A 21479-nucleotide genomic window follows, 5' to 3' on the forward strand; every position below is an offset into this window, starting at 1 on the left:
ACATGAGTTTTCAAAGGTGGCAGAGGATAGTTTCAGATTAAGTAACGGTCAAAAATTAGAAAAAAATAGAGAAACCTAAGGTTTGAATGCATGTTATAGGTGATTTTATTGTGCATTTGGAGGGAATTGGTGGCCTTTTATAGTTTATCGATATATGACACTTTAGTGTCACTACTACTATTTATAGGATGTGGACTAAAAAATTCAAAACTAAAATAAAAAATTACTCATCCGGTATTTCCTCAGAAAAGCGGGACAGGTTCATAGGATGAATTGTAGCTTGAAAAGGAGGTAGTTGAGCCAGTATCTCTTTCTGTTTAGTGGTATGTACAGGTGTTCGTCTGCATTTTGTGTCGTAGCGTAGGGGATTAGTAGGGCCTGGGAGCTGGCGCAGATCTGGTGAAATAGTGAAAATAAGCTAAATTTTCATGAAATTTTGAGATTGTCCCTGTGCCATCATTTGGGCTCAATGTGTAAGTTGTACATGTTTTATTCCAAAAAGCTTCAAATTCCTCAAAGAACTACACCATGCTATTGTTACATGTAGAGAGAATTTAAAATTTTCCAATGCACATTTTACAAGCAGCTCAATATTAAGGAAAATGTCAGCCAAACATTTTGATTGCTATAAAAACCGTCCTCTGCCACCAAAAAACTTGTTGAATATTTTTCAAGTACAGTCAAACCTGTCATAGTAACCTCCTGTATTTAGTGACTTTCTGTCATATGCAACTTTTAAATTTCCTCCTGAGAATTTTTCAATATGTATAACCTTCATTTGGCAATTCTCTGTTTAACGTGACATGAGATCATCATTTGCCATCCAAAAGCAGTTTAGACCCTGAATTAAGCATTTTTCAGCCTAGCTTTCAATTACAAAAGTAAAAAAATGTTTAGTTTTTGCCGTTTACTCCTAATTTGCAGAGAAACGATTGCCCAAACATACTCATTAATGGAATATTTCACAGTGTGTGATCTGGTATAAAAAAAGAAACTTATCAAAATAAGAAACATAGTAAAAGTAACTTTAGATAAATTTTGAAATGAATTCAACAAGAAGTGTATAAAATTTGCTGACACTTGCACATAAAAACCATTGTATTTCTTTGTGATTTTAAAGTTTTATTTCATGACAACTTAATCTTGTCAGAGTACTTTTTGTCCTTAACATTGTCGAAAAAGTGTGAAAAATGATGAAACAAACCTGTTTTGGATTTTCTTTTAAAACTTAATGCAGTTAGGAATGAAAAGAATATGTATGAACTTAACTTTATTGAATATGTTCTATTTATCAAGAAAAGTGAAAATGTTTCAAAACTTATTTTTATTTAGTATTTATGCATGTACTATGAAAATTGCTATAGAATATGATTCCCTGCTTTAAGAGACTACCTACCTGTCATAGGTAGGTAGTGTATGTGACCATTTTAGAATTTCTTTTGATGGGTTGCTTAATACAGGATTGACTGCATACACAGTGCATCCCTACTAAACTTACATGAACTTATACATGTATATGGACATTTCACTTAAGGCTTAAACATGAGCTAAAACTGATTGCCATTCAAAATAGATATCAGTGAGGTATATATTTTACAGCTGGAGACAGGGATCAAGACATCGGAGCAAACGTATGATACAGAGATTTTTGATGACAGTGACTTCTACCATCAACAGCTAAGAGAGCTCATAGAAAGAAAGACATCAGATATCAATGATCCCATTGCCCTTAGCAGGTCAATAAGACTTTTCTTCTTCTTCTTTTTATTTTTATATAAAATATTAAAGTTATTAGAACCGTTTGAATGCTTTGATTCAGTGCTGCATGCAATATGGACACATTTTCAGCTGTCAACACAGAAATATTTTTTTTTAACCAATTTGGAGAAAAATTTGAAATGATTATATCTGCAGGCAATGGTTAGAAATACAGAGGCTGAGAAATAAGGTGAAGAGGAAAGTAGAAACTAGAGCATCAAAAGGAAGAAAAATAAGGTAAGGATAAAAATAATGGAAACTCAAACATTACAGGGAAGAAAATAATAATGTGTACATAAATAGAAAATTGAGCTTCAAAAATAGAATAAGGTAAGGAAAAAGTACATGTAGAACAACAAAAGTAGAGGAATAAGGTAAGGAAAAAGTGCATGTAGAACAAAGAACATCAAAGGGAAGAAAAAGTTAGGAGGGGTTACTAAAAACAAATAAAACATGAAATCAGTGTAAATGATAGTGCTGTGAAATTTATGTAAAGAGCAATAACTCACATCAATGTCCATAACAGTTAACTACAGAAATGTTTGGGAGTTATTTCCCTTTCTTTTCACTACTGTTTGTTAACTTAAAGGTGCTTAGACACAGATTTGAACTTAATATTTTCTCAAATTTTCTGTATAATATCAAGACATATACTGCAATAGCATTTCACACGAAAATATAATTACAAACTTATTTTATCTGGAAATTATTGGAACTGAGAATTCCGGGACGCGTTTGATTAACACATCTTTGCACTTACACAAATTTCAACTTTATCCTTAATATTTAAGAAAAGAAGCGATTTTGTTATGTATAAATGCAAAATATTACATCTATAATTCAGAAAATTCAGAGTAGAAATGTTCGAAAGCAAAACCAACTCACCAGTATTGTCAGTCTGTGCTCTGTGATGTGTACAGACTTTAACAAATTGAATACACCCGTGAAACGTAAACTGTTTTTGTAAACAGGGCACGAGCTCTGTTATTGTTAATGTTTACGATTCACCGGATGCGTTCAATTGTTAAACTCTGCACACACCACTGAGCACGGACTTACAATACTGTGAGTGGGTTTTGCTTTCGAACATTTCTACTCTGAATTTTCTGTGTTATAGTTTTAATATTTTTCATTTATACACAGTCAACAAAATTGCCACTTTTCTTAAGTATTAAGAATAAAATTAAAATATGTGAAAGCGCAAGGATGTGTCAATCCAACGCGTCAAGAAATTCGAAGTTTTAATAACTTCGAGATGAAATAAGATTTTTATTATATTTTAGTATGAAATGCTAAAGTAAATATAAGTCATGAAATTATACAGAAATTTTGAGAAAATATTAACTTCAAATCTGTGTCCAAGCACCTTTAAGGCCAATTTTGCCCATTGGGTTGGTAGGTAGGTGGGAATTTTTTTTTTCTTGGAAAATTTCAACATCTATGCTGAATTTTCAAAGTCTATTTTCATAATGTGTAAAGAATTCAATTGTTTCCTGGAAGTTAAAAAAAAGTTTTGAGTCGGGCCATTTTAGCCAGTCGGTCAGGAAAGGACCAACAAACAATTTTTTAAAGATGGCCTAATGCATTAATTTTCAGATATCATGTACATCCTAAACTGGTCAACTTTATGGCTCCTAAAGAGACTTGTACCTGGACAGATGAAGCAAGGTATGTACCTGTACAGATGAAGCAAGATATATCAGTCATCAGTATATTATCTGGCAACTTAATTTTCAAGTAGTGTTTTTTAACGGCATATGTTGTTTTCTACTGTTGCCATTATTTATAATAATGTAAGAAAAAATATTTATCCACAATTCAAAATCTTTAAGAAATAGTTTGTGAAAATCCTTTTGTAATTATTAGTGTTGTCAAATCTGACGATTTTTAGTAGCTGATTACTCGCTTACTTTTTGGATCAAGTAACCAGTTAATCGGATGGTTTTTGTTTAGACCTCAAAACATATACACTCAATCCTAACTGAAATATATTTTGTATATGTAATGTCGTTACCATTTCTATATAAATCTTATCATTTGTATACATCTATAAAACAAAAATGCACTGCTTATGAACTTTACTTTTAATTAGAAACTCACAGTATTAAATATCTTCTAAATAATTTTTTCTCGAACATTCCATAATAGTTTGCTGTTTTAGGGGATGTCTTTTATAATATATCGCTTGTTTCAGAGTTAAATTTCAATCTTAGGTGGTTTAGGATATTTGTTGTCCCAACCGTTTATGTTAATTCCATTTCAAATATTTTACATCTTACGGATTTAAATTCAGTCATTTTTATACCCCCCGCAAACGAAGTTTAGGGGGGGTATATTGGAATCAGCATGTCCGTCTGTCTGTCCGTCTGTCTGTCCGTCTGTCTGTAGACGAGATTTTGTCCTGACCATTTCTTGGAAACTGTTGGAAGGATTTGTCTGAAAATTTGTACACTTATTATTCGCCATATGAAGGTGTGCACCTGGTATTTTCATTATGATTGGATAATTTTTCTGCATTTTACAGGTGTTTTTTCATTTTTATTATTTGGTTTTGTCTGGATCTGTTCCCAGAAACTATTGCATAGATTTGTATGAAAATTTGTACACTTATTATTTACCATATGAAGATGTGCACCTGGTATTTTCAACATTATTTGATAATTTTTCTGCATTTTACAGGTGTTTTTTTTAAATTTTTATTGACTTAGTCATTTCGGGTTCATGTCTAAGGTTTGAGACGTAGAATCTAGGACACCTGTACAAAAATGTGAACTACAGCTTAAAACTACTCATTAGAACTAAAAAAACCCCACAAAGTATTAAAAACAGTTTTTACATTACACAGCAGATAGTGTAAATCCATTTGTCCCTTGGGAGTAATGAGTGGACATGCATCCAGTTAAAGATTAATTAATGAGTTCAGTGTGGGAAGCTGTTAGGGCATCTCTGATCAGGCAGGTCTTATCTATATCTCTGGGGAATTGGGCAGAAAGAAAGAAAGATCTCTGTTGTCTAAGTCTCTTAATTGTTATTTATGTCTGTCAAAATACATAGTTACTAAAACCAGCCTTTTATTTTTAAAATGAGTTTGATATAAAGGTATTAAAATCAATTTGATTTTGTATAATTAATTATGATATTTTTTTTTTTCAACAATCAATTTGCAGAGTGTCATGTCTCACAAAGATGACAGATAGTTGCAAACTATTTTTTCAATGTAATAAAAAACACTGTAATTATTAGTGTTGATATTTTATTAGGCTGCACCTTAGTTTCATTCATTAAAATAAAGTGCCCCACCACAGCATTATACGCCCATCAAATATTGTTAAATTATCATAAACAGTTTAGATTCAATTGGTCGAATGACATCTTAGTGAGACAAGGCAGTCTGCAATTTGTTGTAAAGATATAAAAATTCAAATAAAAAATGTACAATAAATAATTAGTTTAAATTATATTATACAATATCATATAAGTTTTAATTATTATAAACAATATCAAATTAGTTTTAATTACATCAAATTTATCTTGAAAGTAAGACTAGCCAACAAGAACAATTCAATACAACACAAGCAATTAATTAAGAGACTGATTCCTTTTGCCCATTTCCCAAGAGATGTAGATAACACCTGCTTGATCAGAGATGCTCTACCAGTTATCACCTCACACTAAACTCATTAATTTATCTCTAATTTGACATGCAATTTTCTGCTATCAAAATTTTCCTTGACCAGTGCCTGATCATTACACCCATGGGAGAGGTGGAATTTTTCTTGTTACAGATTGCTGTAAAGAACATAATGAAAAAAATAAGACTAAATAATAAGCCGGACATGAAAAAGCTAACAGAGGGACATGAACGCTATAACATAATACGTCCCGTCTTAAGACGGACATATAAAAAATATAATGAGTAATTAAATTTTCACTGGAAATGTTTAAGGAAATTGTGAACACCTCTCACATCTAGAAAACATTAGTGATTTGGTACTTTCTCTGAAAAACCCAGCGGGGGGTATTTGTCCCTATTGGACAGTTCTAGTTTAAAATTATTTTGATGCATATGGCAGCATCCTCTTTAATCTTGTACTGTGGACTAGCGCAGATTTGTGTGAAGTAATTATAATTAACTCAGGCCTTCAAAACTTCTATACCCCTTGGCAATGAAAGCCACCAATTAGATAAACTGTGAAATACTTATCAAAACAAATTGATCGTATTTGTAAAACACTAGGTCGAGTCTATCGTTAAATAACAGAAAATAAAATAAGGAAATTTAGAAACATTTAATTTTTTCCTGCTGATTTAAACATGTTAAAATGTAAAATTTTATATGTTCGAGTAACTGAGTAGCAGTTTTACTAACTGATACTTGCATCGTTTGATGGTTAACCGGGTACTCATTGACAACACTAGTAATTATTGAGCAGTCATTGAAGATTATCATTCATATATTTTCTTCTTTGTAAGCAAAATACATCACAAATCAAAAAATCTGAAAATATATTTTCTTTTGGAATAGAGATGACCTGTTCAAGTCCTTATTTGGTCAACGGGGCACAACAGCAGTATCCTCGGACGAGAGTGCAGTAGGCAGATGATAACTATATCTTCCTACAAAAATAGTTTGGACAGTGTCGAAAAATGACAATCCAAAAACAAACCTAAAAAAGGGACAGTGTCATGAAGAGTCGGAAGAAGATAAAATGCTCAGGACAGCTTTTCAAAGACGCTTAATTATGTTGATTCCATTTAATTTGAATTATTGTTCCGTTTATTATGCTACCTTTCATTGATAAAGATTTTAGAAAAACTGTTTGAAATGCATGTGGAAAGGTATTATGCAGAAATAAAGTCTATTGTATTTTTCACCCCCATTTTATTTTTGCCCCTTTCCCATGTCATAAATGGGTGAATTTAAAATGACAAATTCAAGAAAAACAATAACTGTATAACACAGCCAGTGATTCATTTTGATGTGTGTCCTTCGTAAATTACGCACAAATTTTGCTCAGGATGCATTATTTCAATAAATGTGCATCCCAATGGACGCAATAAATTTATAGAAGGACATGTACTATTTTAAATTATATCGGTATAATCTGATTCAAAACTTGACTGATCGCATCATATCCACATGCTAAGTGATATGCATGAACGATTTTAACAGGTATAAGGTTGTCAACAACAGGTCAGATTTCACAACTGCAGTTAAAAGCAACTATCGGAAAATATTTGAAAGTTAGATGGCATAGTTCGATTATCACTGATTATATATGTCTGTACCGTGGAACATTTCTGAAGCGAATACTATACCTTTGTATTTAAGCTGTAACCTGTATCATTGTTTTTTTTTCTTTTCGGTTTTTCCTTACAAGCTAAGAAGTATAAAATTTAATCATTTTTATTTCTGACTATTTGTCATTTCTTCTTAAACTTTTTTTTACTTCATTCTGCTTCTGTGCATTTTTAGGACTGATACAATGTGTGAGATCGTATGTACGATCTAAAAATAGAACAAAAGTGCACAGTGCACAATATATTATTTTTATGACACAAAATCATGTACTCTTACTTGGACCAGTGATAGTAAAAGTATAAATCATTCACAGCTACAATAAAACATTTGCACTTTCGTGCAATACCCTTTTTTATTTCACCAGAATTTCCTGTGTAACATCTAGTATACGGTACCCTTGGATTTGGACGCATTGATTTTGGCACGGGACTCATTGTTGTCATTAAGAAGGGTCCTTTGGACCCATGATAACCATTTTCAAAATGAATCACTGCACAACAATGTCTAGGCAAATTTAAAATGGGGCAAATGATTTGTAAAAGGGGGAAAATAACACAGGGGAAAATAACCCTGTATACAGTAATTTGAAAAAAAAATTGTAGCCTTTTTATAATCTGTATTGTAATTAATATACTCTTAAAGCAGAAATATTTGTTGGGGATTTAATTTTTTTTATTTCGTTGTTAACAATTATCAACGAAATTAAAATCTCCCACGAAATTTTTACATGACTATATATAGAGTTGAATTACTTTTGAAACAACGAAATTTAATGTCCATGAAACCTTAGATGACAAAACAACGAAATTTTATCCCCACGAAAATTTGTGCTTCTACAGTATGTGCATGGAATGATTTTAGTATTTCACTTCCTTTATACAACACATAGTCAAAAGCTGAGTTTCTGACACTCACTGATGACTTGTATAGAATTTCCATTGTTTAATCTTATTTCCACTTCTGAAATGATATTATGAAATAGAGGTAACGGTAATTTGGTAAATGCTCACAGTTATAAAGGGCCAAGGAATCATAAAACAAAGAAGTCAACATTTTACACAACTGTACCATACTTATAAACATTGATACAATGATCTGAAAATTAAAACTTGTAGGTAAAAGCTTTTTTTTTCCTTATGTACTTTTACACCATTTCAGCAAAATATATTGGATTTTCACTTAAGTTTAAAAGACTTCATGATCTTGGGGCATGGTCCATGACTTTTGAGCCTTACAAGATCCCTATAAAGTTGTATTATGAATCTAAAGACATGATTTCTACAGATTTTTATTAAGAATTTTTCATTCACACAATTAAATAGTAGTACTTATTTTAGCATATCATTTGACTTAGGGCCATTTATTTGTCTCCCTATAGATGTTTTGCATTAAATATTCATTCTTCTTTTTCATCCATGCACCCATGTCAAGAATGCAACTTATAGTTTGGTATGTAGATGTTTTCCCACAAGTCGATGTACCATTATATAAAGTCAAGTCATACTTAATCCTTGACATTTCTAGTTTTTCTAGCAAGAAAATTGGATCACTTTACCCAGTGTCTGTCCATCTGTCACACCTTACATCTTGAGAACTGTAAGAGGTATGGATTTGATATTTTGGTCATGTATTGCTTGGGATTATAGGCTTTTGTAAAATACCAATTATTACAAATCCCATAACCTTTCAACGAGACCTTTGATGTACTTTTCTGAGTACATGTAGTTCCTAATGCTGATATAGAGCATATTTTTGACATTTGGAATGCATGTCTATGCTATTTAGCTTGTGCACTGTTCGTCATAAGACATGAAAAATGCCAGTGTTATGGTCCACTTCCATATATACTCCAAATGGTTAATTTATTCTTGTGTATTCTGAATTTTTAGACACAAGAATATATTACATATTTATGAGCTCATGACACTGTACATGTAAACTGTATGATATACATTTACCACACAAACTGAACTTTATATACCGGTACTATGAAAATACATCGGGATCAGTATACTGAAATGGATAGTATTTCAAATAAAGTTGTAGGCTGACAATTGCAGTAAAACCAGACTGAAATCTCTTTCTACTTATGAATCTGAGGGACTGTTTGAATAGAATACATAAACAATTATTTATAATAATTTCAATTTTTAGCTCACCTGAGCTGAAAGCTCAAGTGAGCTTTTCTGATCACCCGTTGTCCGTCGTCCGTCCGTCTGTCCGTCCGTCCGTCCGTCTGTCCGTCCGTCTGTAAACTTTTCACATTTTCAACTTCTTCTCAAGAACCACTGGGCCAATTTTAACCAAACTTGGTACAAAGTATCCTTGGGTGAAGGGGAGTGTAAATTGTTAAAATAAAGGGCCAAGTCCCCTTACAAGGGGAGATAATCAAGAAAAGACAAAAATAGGGTGGGTTCATTAAAAAAATCTTCTTCTCAAGAACCACTGGGCCAGAAAAGCTGAAACTTATGTGGAAGCACCTGGGATAGTGTAGATTCTAAATTGTTCAAATCATGACCCCCGGGGGTAGGGCGGGGCCACAATAGGGAATTCAAGTTTTACATTGAAATACATAAGAAAAATCTTTAAAAATCTTCTTCTCAAGAACCACAGGGGCAGAAAAGCTTAAACTTATATGGAAGCATCCTGGGGTAGTGTAGATTCTAAATTGTTCAAATCATGACCCCCGGGGGTAGGGCAGGGCCACAATAGGGAATCCAAGTTTTACATTGAAATATATAGGAAAAATCTTAAAAAATCTTCTTCTCAAGAACCACTGGGCCAGAAATACTGAAACTTATATGGAAGCATGCTGGGGTAGTGTAGAATCTAAATTGTTCAAATCATGACCCCCGGGGGTAGGGCGGGGCCACAATAGGGAATCCAAGTTTTACATTGAAATATATAGGAAAAATCTTAAAAAATCTTCTTCTCAAGAACCACTGGGCCAGAAACACTGAAACTTATATGGAAGCATCCTGGGGTAGTGTAGATTCTAAATTGTTCAAATCATGACCCCTGGGGGTAGGGCGGGGCCACAATAGGGAATCCAAGTTTTACATTGAAATATATAGGAAAAATCTTAAAAAATCTTCTTCTCAAGAACCACTGGGCCAGAAAAGCTGAAACTTATTTGGAAGCATCCTGGGGTAGTGTAGATTATAAACTATTCAAATCATGACCCCCCGGGGTAGGGCAGGGCCACAGTAGGGAATCCAAGTTTTACATTGAAATACATAAGAAAAATCTTTACAAATCTTCTTCTCAAGAACCACTGGGCCAGAAAAGCTGAAACTTATGTGGACGCATCCTGGGGTAGTGTAGATTCTAAATTGTTTAAATCATGACCCCCGGGGGTAGGGCGGGGCCACAATAGGGAATCCAAGTTTTACATTGAAATACATAAGAAAAATCTTTAAAAATCTTCTTCTCAAGAACCACTGGGCCAGAAAAGCTGAAACTTATATTGAAGCATCCTGTAGATTATAAATTGTTCAAATCTTGACCCCTGGGGGTAGGGCGGGACACAATAGGGAATCCAAGTTTTACATTGAAATATATAAGAAAAATATTTAAAAATCTTCTTTTCAAGAACCACTCGACCAATAAAGCTGAGACATATTTAGAAGCATCCTGAGGTAGTGTAGATTCTAAATTGTTTAGATTTTGACCCCCGGGGGTTGGGCGGGGCCACAATAGGTATATTAAAAGGGGGGAAATCTGGTAGAGAACAGCATGGCCAAAGTTACTCAGGTGAGCGATGTGGCCCATGGGCCTCTTGTTTATCTGTTTTAACTTTTAGGGCTGAGGAATCTTATTTCAGTCTGATTGTCACACTTCATGATCAATGCCATTCTATTGCAGTCTTAATATCCTTGGATATTTTTTTCTTTGCAAGCAAATGCATGAGCTTTAATACTAGTATGCAAATAAATAGCTGACCATGCTCAGATTTATTTATATCTTCAATAGTGCTATAAAGCAGGTGGTACATGGGTTCCTGGGAAGGTGTAATAACCCTCAGATAAGAGAGATAACTTTTCAATGAATTTATTCCGAGAAATCCAATGAGTTGTCTTACCAGAATTAAATAATGAGGACCATTGTATAGTCAACTCATTCAAGTCCAACTTATGTTACAAATATTGATTTCAGTTTTCTATTGCTTATATTTTTATTAATTACTTGTAATAGTTTACCTAAAACATTTATATTCAGTTCCTTTAAACTTGTTAAAATTGAGATATTTCTATCTCTTAACATTTAATTCTTTTAATTGTTACAGAAATTTCAGATGCAGACTAACCAGAATTTTTACAATCAATATTTTTTTTCACCAAAAAATATTTTGAAGAACGATAACTGCTGTAGATGGAAAGATACTATTGTAGATAGATGCATTTTTACAAGCACAGAAACAATGTGATGTTCTGATTTAAAAAGCAATGCTTCATCATGTTTTCTAATGTGAATTAGATAGGTATGATAGTAAATATTATTTTCATATATACCTCATATTTTTAATTTCAGGGTGAGACAAAAAATTATTGATCTTTCTATTCAGCATATCAAGTTTTCTTCATATCATGATTAGACATAACGGTAATATTCATTTCTGAAAAAGTAAGCAATGCTTCATACTTCAAACTATTTTCCATTTGAATCTAATGCTATTGTCAATGTTGGGAATTGAAAAAAAAATTGCTGAAATTTGGAGCAGAGGGATATTTCACCTTAAAAAAGACTTCGATGTATGAAATTCTCCCTCATCTATTCTGTCCATTTTTCAACAAAAACAACAAAAGGGCTTTGAGACACTATACAAATAAGGAAGCTAAAGCATCCAATTCCCAGATAACTTCCTCTTGTAAATTAAACAGAAATACCGAGTTACAAAAACCAACATGATAGAATTTAGTTTTACAATTTAATATGTAGGGAATCTTTAACAAGTACAATGAAAATGATTTGTGAAAATAGTTCTATAAACAAAATATTTACAAAGTATGAACACAGTATTTACAACAACCAGTTATTAAAATGAAGTGCAGATAGCCTACAAATGAAGACAAAACATCAAAGTTAATCAGGTTAATCAAGGTTCCATTTTTCTTCAAAAATCCATTATTTTATTTCATTTGAATGTTTCTTAGATTCACTAAAGAAAAAAAATTGCCATTTAAAAGCATCACAGAAAGACTTGTCTGCATTTCCTAACCTCGTTAAAATGTTAAAATTATTTTTAACACTGGTCACTATTTACAAAATTAGACACATTTAAAATTTGATACAGCACTGTACAATGGATTTACTGATTTAGAGTTGTACTCCCAAGACATCAACTCACCTGAAAAAATACATGTAAGACCACACAATATTCTCAGGTATTCCCTAAACCAAATCTTACTGGCAATTAAAAGGTATTCTCTTTATGAGAGTACCTGGTGCAATAATGATTTTCAGAATTTTGGCCTCAACAATGCCTATAGAGGTTGACTGACAACTGATAACCAGTTCTATGCAGTGTTAGTAAGAGGTGGCAAATTGTGTTTCTGCAGAGGTTTCCATTTTTCATTTGCTAATAAAAGATGGTTTCAAATACCTTATTATATAATTTACTCCTTATACAAAGAAATGATAAACTAATAAAGAAAATTAGTGATGCGTCAAGGCAGAAAAATTAAATTGCATATTGAAAGCATATGAAGATGACAGTATCTGAGATCGTTGGGACAAACAATATACATGAGACTAATCAATACCCTCTAAACTAAACAAAAAGTGCAAATTCCTCATTATTCAATTTTCCAATGACATTTCAAGGATATGTTTGTGTAATTATTTCTTTATTTAAGAGCTGCCACAAACTTATGTCTGTACTTTATAATGATCTTTTTGTTTTTTTTAACAAGGACATTGGCTATCATTACCTAGATAAAAATTGTAAAAGGAATCTTTTAACATAAGTACTGTAGATAAATTCTTATAAATGCAAGAACTAAAATGGTTTTGAATAATGCCAATTAGAATACCATGCATACCTCACAGTATTCATATGAAGGGCAGTTGTTAGTGTAAGATCATGGTTTACTTGTCAAGTATTTGGGAATGTGAAAATTTTCTATCAATGGTGAAAAAATTAAAATGCACGACTTTTTTTTTGGTACTGCAATACAAACTAAATGCATTTTTGAAAGGGACTATTGGTAAAGGAAATGTAAAACATCACAGCATAAATATGTTGTTCACAGCTGTTTTTTTTCCCCCAAACACAAAGGCAAGTTTAACTTTTAGTTTTAGAAAAAATATTTTGCATTGGTCCCTACTGTTTTACTTCTAGATACAGAGATTCAACAAAGTATTTTTTGGGGGAGGAGATATTTTATCCTCTATCTTTAAGATATGGACCCCACAAAAATTAGATGACAAAGCATAAGTCGACTTTTAAACATAAATAGCATTTTTCCATTGAATTTTGCACACTTTGAGTTTAATATCATGAATGCAATGAAAAGGATGAATAGAAATGAATCTTTGTACACAAAAAAAAATACGTCATAAAAATAGCATTGTCAACATAACACCCATTCACACTTTCTTACACTCACTCGGCCCAATCACAAGCTCTGAGCTGTAGTAGCACTAGTTACGTTGTAAATTTGTTGTTCTCAGTTCTGACACGATTTGATTTGCGGGCAGTGAATTTGGAGTCTCTACACAGCTGGCATGTGTAAATTTCAGGGACATTGTTTTTGCGGATTTTAGCACATGAGAAGTGGATCCAGGTTTCACACTCAGAGCACTCAATCATTGGTCGCCCTGCGTATGGCTTCATACAGAAACAGGTGATCAACTCGGACTCCTCCTCTGTAAAAGAAAACAAATAAACAAATGCTATTTTATCATATCACTATAGAGCTCACAAAATCTAACTTTATAACTAAGAGATTTCTTCTTCCCCATAAAGTATTGGTAATGTGTGCTATACCTGAGTCATTGAGTTCCTGAGAGCTGGAGAATTGATGTGTAGGACTGCCAGCAGACAGTGTTGTGTCTGACGTATAACTCTCGGCTGTGCTCCCGCTACTGTCCAGCGGACTCATGTTATGATTCACACGCAGGTCCTGTAAATACAACACAATCTAGTATACCTATGTACTTGCTTTATATATAAATGAGCATCAGAGAATCTATAAATAACAACTCACAAGTTAAATGCCTGTAATCCTTGTCAGAGCCTAATTTTCCACTGTCAAATCAGTAATTTGATCATATTTCGCAGGTGTATTGCTCTTCAGAATTTAAAATTAATGTACCTATATAATATTCATGTCTAAACCTCTTAAATGTTTGTGTAATTGCAACTACTTTTGTCAGCTTTGAGTTTTACAGACTTGATCCACTTAATTCTCACTGCAGCACAAAATGGCTAACATATTTTCATTCACTTCAATACAGATGGGCTGCCCTATACAATGCAGTGGTGTATGATTTGTTATTTAAACAAATGAATCTAAATTTCAATAAATCTAAATACTTCTTTTTAAAGGTTTGAATGAAACTCAAGCTTGTGGAAAAACAATTTAAACCCTGAACAGTCATGTTTATTTGCCAAAAGAGACAATTTTAAAAACATATCTGCTTTCGAGGCCACTCTCTAATTAGCCTGGAAGGTGTGTGTAACCCTCACATAACTACTACGTAACTACTACGCAGTATATCACTACAGGTGCTCCAAAATACTTGGCAAAACTTCAACATCCTGCCTACGTTTAATCAAGTCAATACTGAGGTGACAACTAGGTCACATGGCGGGGACAACGTAGTACAACTTGTTAGACAGGTTATATAGTCTTCTGTCTATTTCGGTATGGATCGAAAGTCAATCCCAGCCGTCCACAGAAAAAATCTATATCCCAGTAAACCATTGATTTCCTATAGTTCAAGATGGTTGCTCCTGATCCAGGAGTAATTTACTCTCTTTAATGGTGATATTTTTTGGGTAAGTTAAAGACACAGAATTGATTTTCTGTTTATCTACATGAACAGGATCTAAATGTTGATTTTAGAGAGGATTTAAGTTCTATCTAGGTGAATACTGTTATTTAAATGCATCCGGTCGACTTCACTGTTTGCACAAGTTAAACGACAAAATAATCAATGATAGGTGAGAAAAATTCAATGTACAGCTACCTTGCTTCAATGCTTTAGCATTATGTTAATGATATTGTACCCATCAGTGCGTATCATATTGATGTTAACATTAAATACACAATGTAAGCCTTGAAATTGAATCTTCTGTCCTACAGCCCCTGCTTCAATACTTGCCTACAGAAATTCAGACCATGCCTACCTTCCTAATCTTTTTCCTTGTTATTTATGAACTTCTCCCAAAGATAACGCATGATGTGACCTAGAAACTGTCAAATACATCCTGGTTGTTTATACAGTGCCCCCTGGTTTTCTCTTGCCATTTTTAGGTTCAGTACTTTGACTGGTGTTAAGAACATGTGACTAGAGTGGTCTGATACAAGGATACAAATTCTCACCTCACTCCGCTGGGTCTCGTACTGCGTGTACTCCATGATCATTGTACAAAACATGTAAAAATCCTCCTTGGTCTTCTTACGCCTTGGAGGTAGACTTCCCGAATGCTGAAATAACAAACAAAAGATTCCATGTCATTCCAAATATCAGATTTTACTGATTGTGCATCACCTATTCCATGTTTGACTACTGTGGTACTTAAAAATCAAAAATTTATACACTGGTTTCATGTTTTGCATATCCTAAGGGTAAATTTGTGTACAACACAACAAAAATAAACATAATTACTAAAAATATAATTTGACATGATCCTTGGAAAGATTATAGGGGTAGAGAACCGTTCTGGTTGAGGGGTCGGGTGTAAGAAGGAGACCATTCACAGTTTATGATGTAAATTTGTCACATGTTTCGACAGGCTGCCTGTAAGAGTTACACTGTAGAACAACCCTCATGACTTCTGTGTATTAATAACAACAATAAAATTACTGTAGAATAGATATAATGGCTACTGACTACATATATAGGAGATGAAATTATATCCTAATCATACATGACTCATGAACATGACATACAGAATTACATCAAGAAAATCAATATAACCCAGGGAAAAAAATTATAGAGTCATTTTCTGTAAAAGTTCTGATAATCCTACCTTTAAGGAAACTACTCGCATGTTTTCTGAAACATTTTAGTCCGAAGGTGAAACAAACAATGTTATTGCTCTCCCAGTCTTAAACCTACTGATCTGTACACAAGCCTTTTAAATGAACTCAATGCCATTCATAGTATCATAGGTCAAAGTTCTACCACACAAATCTCATGAATATTCATTAAGTTTGTCAATTTCTCTGCCGCCATTCCAGGGAGAGAGAAGATGGCTGAATATTTTCTATGCAGAATTCTGCAATAGATTTTGAGTTTTGGAGGATATCAAGGACAGATAATGGAACCTTTAGTATGCTGGTCCAGGGGAACACTGGAATTATCAGTTGTTACTAATTATTATCCAAGTAAACATGGAGTGATTAATGAGCCTTTGTCAAAATGTGTAGAATACGTAAAATAACAAGGGGTCTTCTCAAAATAGATATTTTTCCCCACTTATGTTATAGTTCTAGCATATTTTACCTTAGAAAGTTCTACATTTTCTGATACATAAATAAATCTAATGTTTATAAATACCTTCTAAGGTAACAAAAAGACTACATACTGTTTGCAAATTCTTTAAACCCATTTTCATACTTTTCTACTTTTGACACATAAATATGCTACATACTGTCAATTAATGGACATACATATTTCTGCATGCATCGTATCTGTGAATATTAAATTAATTACTTCAAATGTGTATCATTGTGCAATTCTTGGTATAAACGCATTTCAAATAAATGGCTGCTACTCAGAAATACACAGATAGTTATCATGTCTTGATTATTGAGATGCATTTCTTCTGTTTTCCCTTCAATTGTTCCTTTGCTAAATTTATGGATGTCCATAATCAAGACTTGTAAGTGCATTGTGTGCACTGAGTTGCGGACAATAAAATCATACTGGCCTTATCCTAGATGCATGAAGTATTATTCACTAAAAGCAATGGCAAAACGTAAATACATATATTTAACAGTTATCAGCATTTAACCAAAATGACATTAAAACCACATGATTGCATGTTCTCTAGCTGACACCCATTGAAGAAATTTTCAAGCAATTGCTTTTTTACTGCATTATTCTGCTCTTCCTTTCATGTTCTTTTCTGTTGTTTTACTATTTCTCCTGTTCTACATGAAATGTTTTAGAGTTTTTACCTTCACAAGTGGACAATGAAATTATTAATTTCTCCAACTGACATGTTAAGTAACATATGGCACATAAAACATGGGCAATGTTTTGCATAACTGCTACACATGCATGCACTAATGCATTTTAATACTTCCAGAATGCTTATAGTAGACATTAGACTAAGTAATTTTATCCCATTAAACTATTTTAGTAACGACTAAGCAAATTTCCTTACAGTGGAGCAATGAATATCAGTAAAATTGGTTGTGTGAAAGTCCAAATTCTCACATATTAAGCAAGAAACTGAAAAACTGGTTCAATGTTTGAAACATCAGGAAGATTCTAGCACCTCAATACCATAATTTTAGAATGACAACCATGTATACATGTGCATTGAGAATAGCATAGAAAATGTTAGAAATTAACTCAGATACTCTGAAAATGAGCATTATCTACAATCAACTCCCAATTCAGAGATCAAAAGACCTATAATTCTAACCTTTAACATTTTATATTTGATCAAAATAAAGTTTTAGACCTATAGTAACCATGTAGTAAGTACAACACTTCTGTAAAGGAGTAATATCAAACAAATGGGACGTTACATCTATTCGATTTTGTGTTTCAAAGTGAATTTATTCTGATATAGCTGCTTTTTCATTTTTTTTTTTAATATACCTGCTTTTTCATTTTTTGTTAAATCATGTTTGTTAGTGTTTCTCTCTGATGTTCATGTTTTCTTTATCAAACAGGTTGGGAACAATCACCCAAATGGGATATAATAACCCGTCTGGAATATAATATCCCAAATGGGATATAAATTTACAGTGCCAAAAAATGAAAATTTTTATTTTGGCTATAAATATCATAAATCCGCATCAAATTACTTTAAAAGGAATAACTTTTGGCAAGCAAGTTTTTCTGCAACCCTACGGGTTGTTAGATTGATCCCCAAGAAGTTTACGAACATCCGAGGGATAAATCTTTGGCCATACAGAAAAACTTGCTTGCCAAAAGTTATTCCTTTTAAAGTATTTTGATGCGGATTTATGATATTTATAGCCAAAATAAAAATTTTCATTTTTTTGCACTGTAAATTTATATCCCATTTGGGATATTATATCCAAGAGTAGACGGGTTATTATATCCCATTTTGGGCGATTAATTGTTCCCAACCTGTCAAAAGAAATGGTGGCATTTTATTATTATTATGGTGTCTTCATCTACAAGATATGGTACATTTTTGATTAAGTTTAGTGTATTGTTAATCAAGTAAAGGCATATTTATAGTAGAATAAACTTAAGTCATTTTACTGTAATACACCTTCTGAAAACCCAGTGTTATTCTCTGATTGCTCAACTTCATAAAAATGGCTGACCAAATGGCCGCCATCTTTGAACGAGCGTCAAATTTTTTGAAATCATCATAGAAAAGGTTGTGTTCTTACCTCATAATCAACTTTCCCCACGATTTTCCTCTTCTTGGGTGCTGAAATGACAAAATATAACAATCTTTAATAAATTCATGACGAAAATAATTGAACAATACCTGAACAAAACAACAACCACCAAGTTGACAGAAACCTTGTCTTTTTCACCTGTCTGGAGCAAACTGACAGAAAAGTTTTAATTGATCGACATTTTATAAGAATAATCATTGTTCGTAATCCAACAGAGACAATTCTAGTGTATAATCTCGCTCAATCTTTAGTAGAAAACACAATTTTTACAAACCAATTCGTAATGGCGGTCTATTGTGTCGATGAAGACACAAACCCCACTTCTATATATTCGCTGCACACGCTTCCAGACGTAAATGAAACAATCAAAACAATTGAAAATATTGTAAAAATACCTTTAAAGACTTCTTCTGTCATGTTAATTCCAGTTTTAATGGTATCGAATTCTTGTAATCCACTGTGAAATAAAAATCTCTGCTGTTCGCCGACATTAAACGGAACAACTTCGTTAGAAATGTGATCCAACGCTTCGTCCCACTTGCCCCGGCTTGCGGGTCATGAACTCAAAATTTGCATATTTGTGACGTTAATATTGTACCGTTATTGAGATCCAGAGGCACGGATCTACTTTGTGCATGGATAATAGTGGAGTAATTTTGCTGGTTTATTTTGATATTGTTGAATAATTCATATTAAATCTTTGTCATTTTATTAAAATTTTATTTAAAGCGAGGGGAAAAAAATTAATAAAAAAAAACTTTAAAAAAAACAACTTTGTAAAGAGTTTATTATTTCATCTTAAGCTGATTATAACTGAAATTTTTGGAAAATATTTTTTTAAGTAAATGTTCAAAATCTGTATATCTCTAAAATAGATATGGCAGGAAATCAGTCGTAACTTTCACTAACGTTTATTTGTAACCCTGTTACCTGGTTACAGGACTATTTAATATGGTAACAAAGGTAACATATCTCTCAGTTTAAGATACATTTCATTCCCTCCCCCCTTTTTTTTTAAAGAAATCTGATTATATAAACTTAATGAATTGATATTAGTATTCATGCATTGTTAAGTGCACCTGTCAATTAAATTTAATTGAAAAATCTTATCATGAAAAAGTGAATTTATATCATTGCAAAAAGTCAAAGTAACCATTACCACTACCAATGCAAAAAATTAACAGTTTAACAGTAACAATTAATACTAGCATGAAATTATCACTTTATAACCACTGTGACCTCTGTAAACATTGTAAACAGTAAACTACTTAGGTACAGGCTTATGTATTAAACTTGCAGTCCTTTGTTACTGGTTACAAAGGACATAGGTGAAAGTCAGGACTAATTTCTTGCCATCATCGTCCTAATACGCTCCAGGAGGAACATACAGTCTCCAGCACATTCTTTTTCGGGCAGCCTTTTTGTCCCCCTGCTCTGTCCACACTGACTGACTTCCTCTCAACATGACCTTTGCCAAGTTGTCCTGGGACGTTTGACCCAATGTTTGTCTGTGGCATGTTATTGTCTACTGTTGGTTTTCCAAGGGTGTGCCCAATTCCCTGCCACTTCCTACAGGCTATTTGCTGAGAGATCAGGTCTTGGTTTGTTGCTTGCCACAGGTTCTTATTGCTTATCTTTTCTGGCCATCTGATGTTCAGTATGTGGCACAGTCATCTGTTTGTTAAGGTTTGTAGTTTGTTGGAGGTGGTGTTGGAGACTTTCCACATTTCTGATCCATGGAGTAGCACAGAATTTACATTACTGTTGTAAATACAGAGCTTGTTGTGCATGGACAGTGCTGCTGATCTCCACACAGGTTTCTTTGCGGGTGATGAAGGCATATTTTGCTTTAAGTTATACTCATCCTTGCTTTAATGTCTTAATCTGTTCCACCAGTGGCTGAGACAATGCTGCCTAAGTATAATGTAAAAGAGTCTAAGGCCATTCCAAATTTTTTCTATGACTAGCGTCCGCAGACAGATTGGTTTTGAAGTTATGAAATTAAAAACAAACACAAATTAAAATCGACAAATACAAATCTTTGAAACGCAATTTTCTCTTTTGGGATCAGCAACTCTCTTTTTTATTAAAATGTGTACCAAAAATGTTTTGTTTCAATTAACTAGTAGTTTAACTTAGTTACCATACGAGGAGAATTCTCAAATGATGATAAGAAATTCTAGAATTGTGCTTAAATTGTTGTGTTTTTTCCCTTTTGGTTTGTGTGTTTTTTCTGGATAGGAAGATAGGTTTTCGAATTTAGGGTGGATGCTAAACAAATAAAAAACTTGGAATTGCCTTAGTCTTTCAGGTTATGCTCATTAAGAGTTATTGGTGTATATTTGTTGTTGAGTCACATGAAATCTGAGTGTCTTGTTAGTGTTGACCTGTAGACCTGTCTTTGCTGCTTCCTGGCCAGCTTATCTGTCTTGAGCTGTATGTGCTCATATTTCTGGGAAATAAGACATAAGTCATCGGTGAAGTTATGGTCTCCCAAACACTGAGAGTGACGATCTGGTCCATACAAGACTTGTTCTTTCTAAAACCGGCCTGGTCTGGACAAAGTCATTTTTCTATGGCATCTTAAAGTTTAAGCCTTTCCAGGATTATTCTTGTCGGAATCTTGCTTGGGA

General features: G+C 33.1%; 2 protein-coding genes across 3 annotated transcripts in view; one reads left to right on the plus strand and one right to left on the minus strand.

Moving 5' to 3' along the window:
- Nucleotides 1–6669, plus strand: part of LOC133189686 (protein AATF-like) — a 13648-nt gene extending 6979 nt beyond the window's left edge. The window contains exons 11-14 of the mRNA XM_061325088.1: nt 1600–1736; nt 1915–1995; nt 3355–3426; nt 6284–6669. Of these exons, the coding sequence (XP_061181072.1) occupies nt 1600–1736; nt 1915–1995; nt 3355–3426; nt 6284–6362 (369 nt within the window). The 3' untranslated portion in view covers nt 6363–6669. The remainder of the gene's footprint in view (nt 1–1599; nt 1737–1914; nt 1996–3354; nt 3427–6283) is intronic.
- Nucleotides 6670–11973: 5304 nt separating this feature from the next.
- On the minus strand, nt 11974–19371 carry LOC133189697 (PHD finger protein 23B-like). Of its 2 annotated transcripts, XM_061325098.1 has the most exons (5): nt 19242–19371; nt 18835–18875; nt 15610–15714; nt 14049–14184; nt 11974–13927 (listed from the first exon to the last, which is right to left on the minus strand). In XM_061325098.1, exons 1-5 carry the CDS (start codon nt 19261–19263, stop codon nt 13707–13709), a joined length of 525 nt encoding a protein of 174 aa, XP_061181082.1. In that variant the 5' UTR covers nt 19264–19371; the 3' UTR covers nt 11974–13706. The 2 variants fall into 2 exon arrangements, with proteins under 2 accessions (XP_061181082.1, XP_061181090.1); XM_061325106.1 differs by lacking the exons at nt 18835–18875; nt 19242–19371 and adding an exon at nt 16260–16404.
- Between the last annotated feature and the right edge of the window lie 2108 nt (nt 19372–21479).

The sequence above is a fragment of the Saccostrea echinata genome, unplaced genomic scaffold (genome assembly GCF_033153115.1).
Source record: "Saccostrea echinata isolate AGI-Se365-2 ecotype Australia unplaced genomic scaffold, CSIRO_AGI_Sech_v1 ptg000001l, whole genome shotgun sequence".
Classification (NCBI taxonomy): domain Eukaryota; kingdom Metazoa; phylum Mollusca; class Bivalvia; order Ostreida; family Ostreidae; genus Saccostrea; species Saccostrea echinata.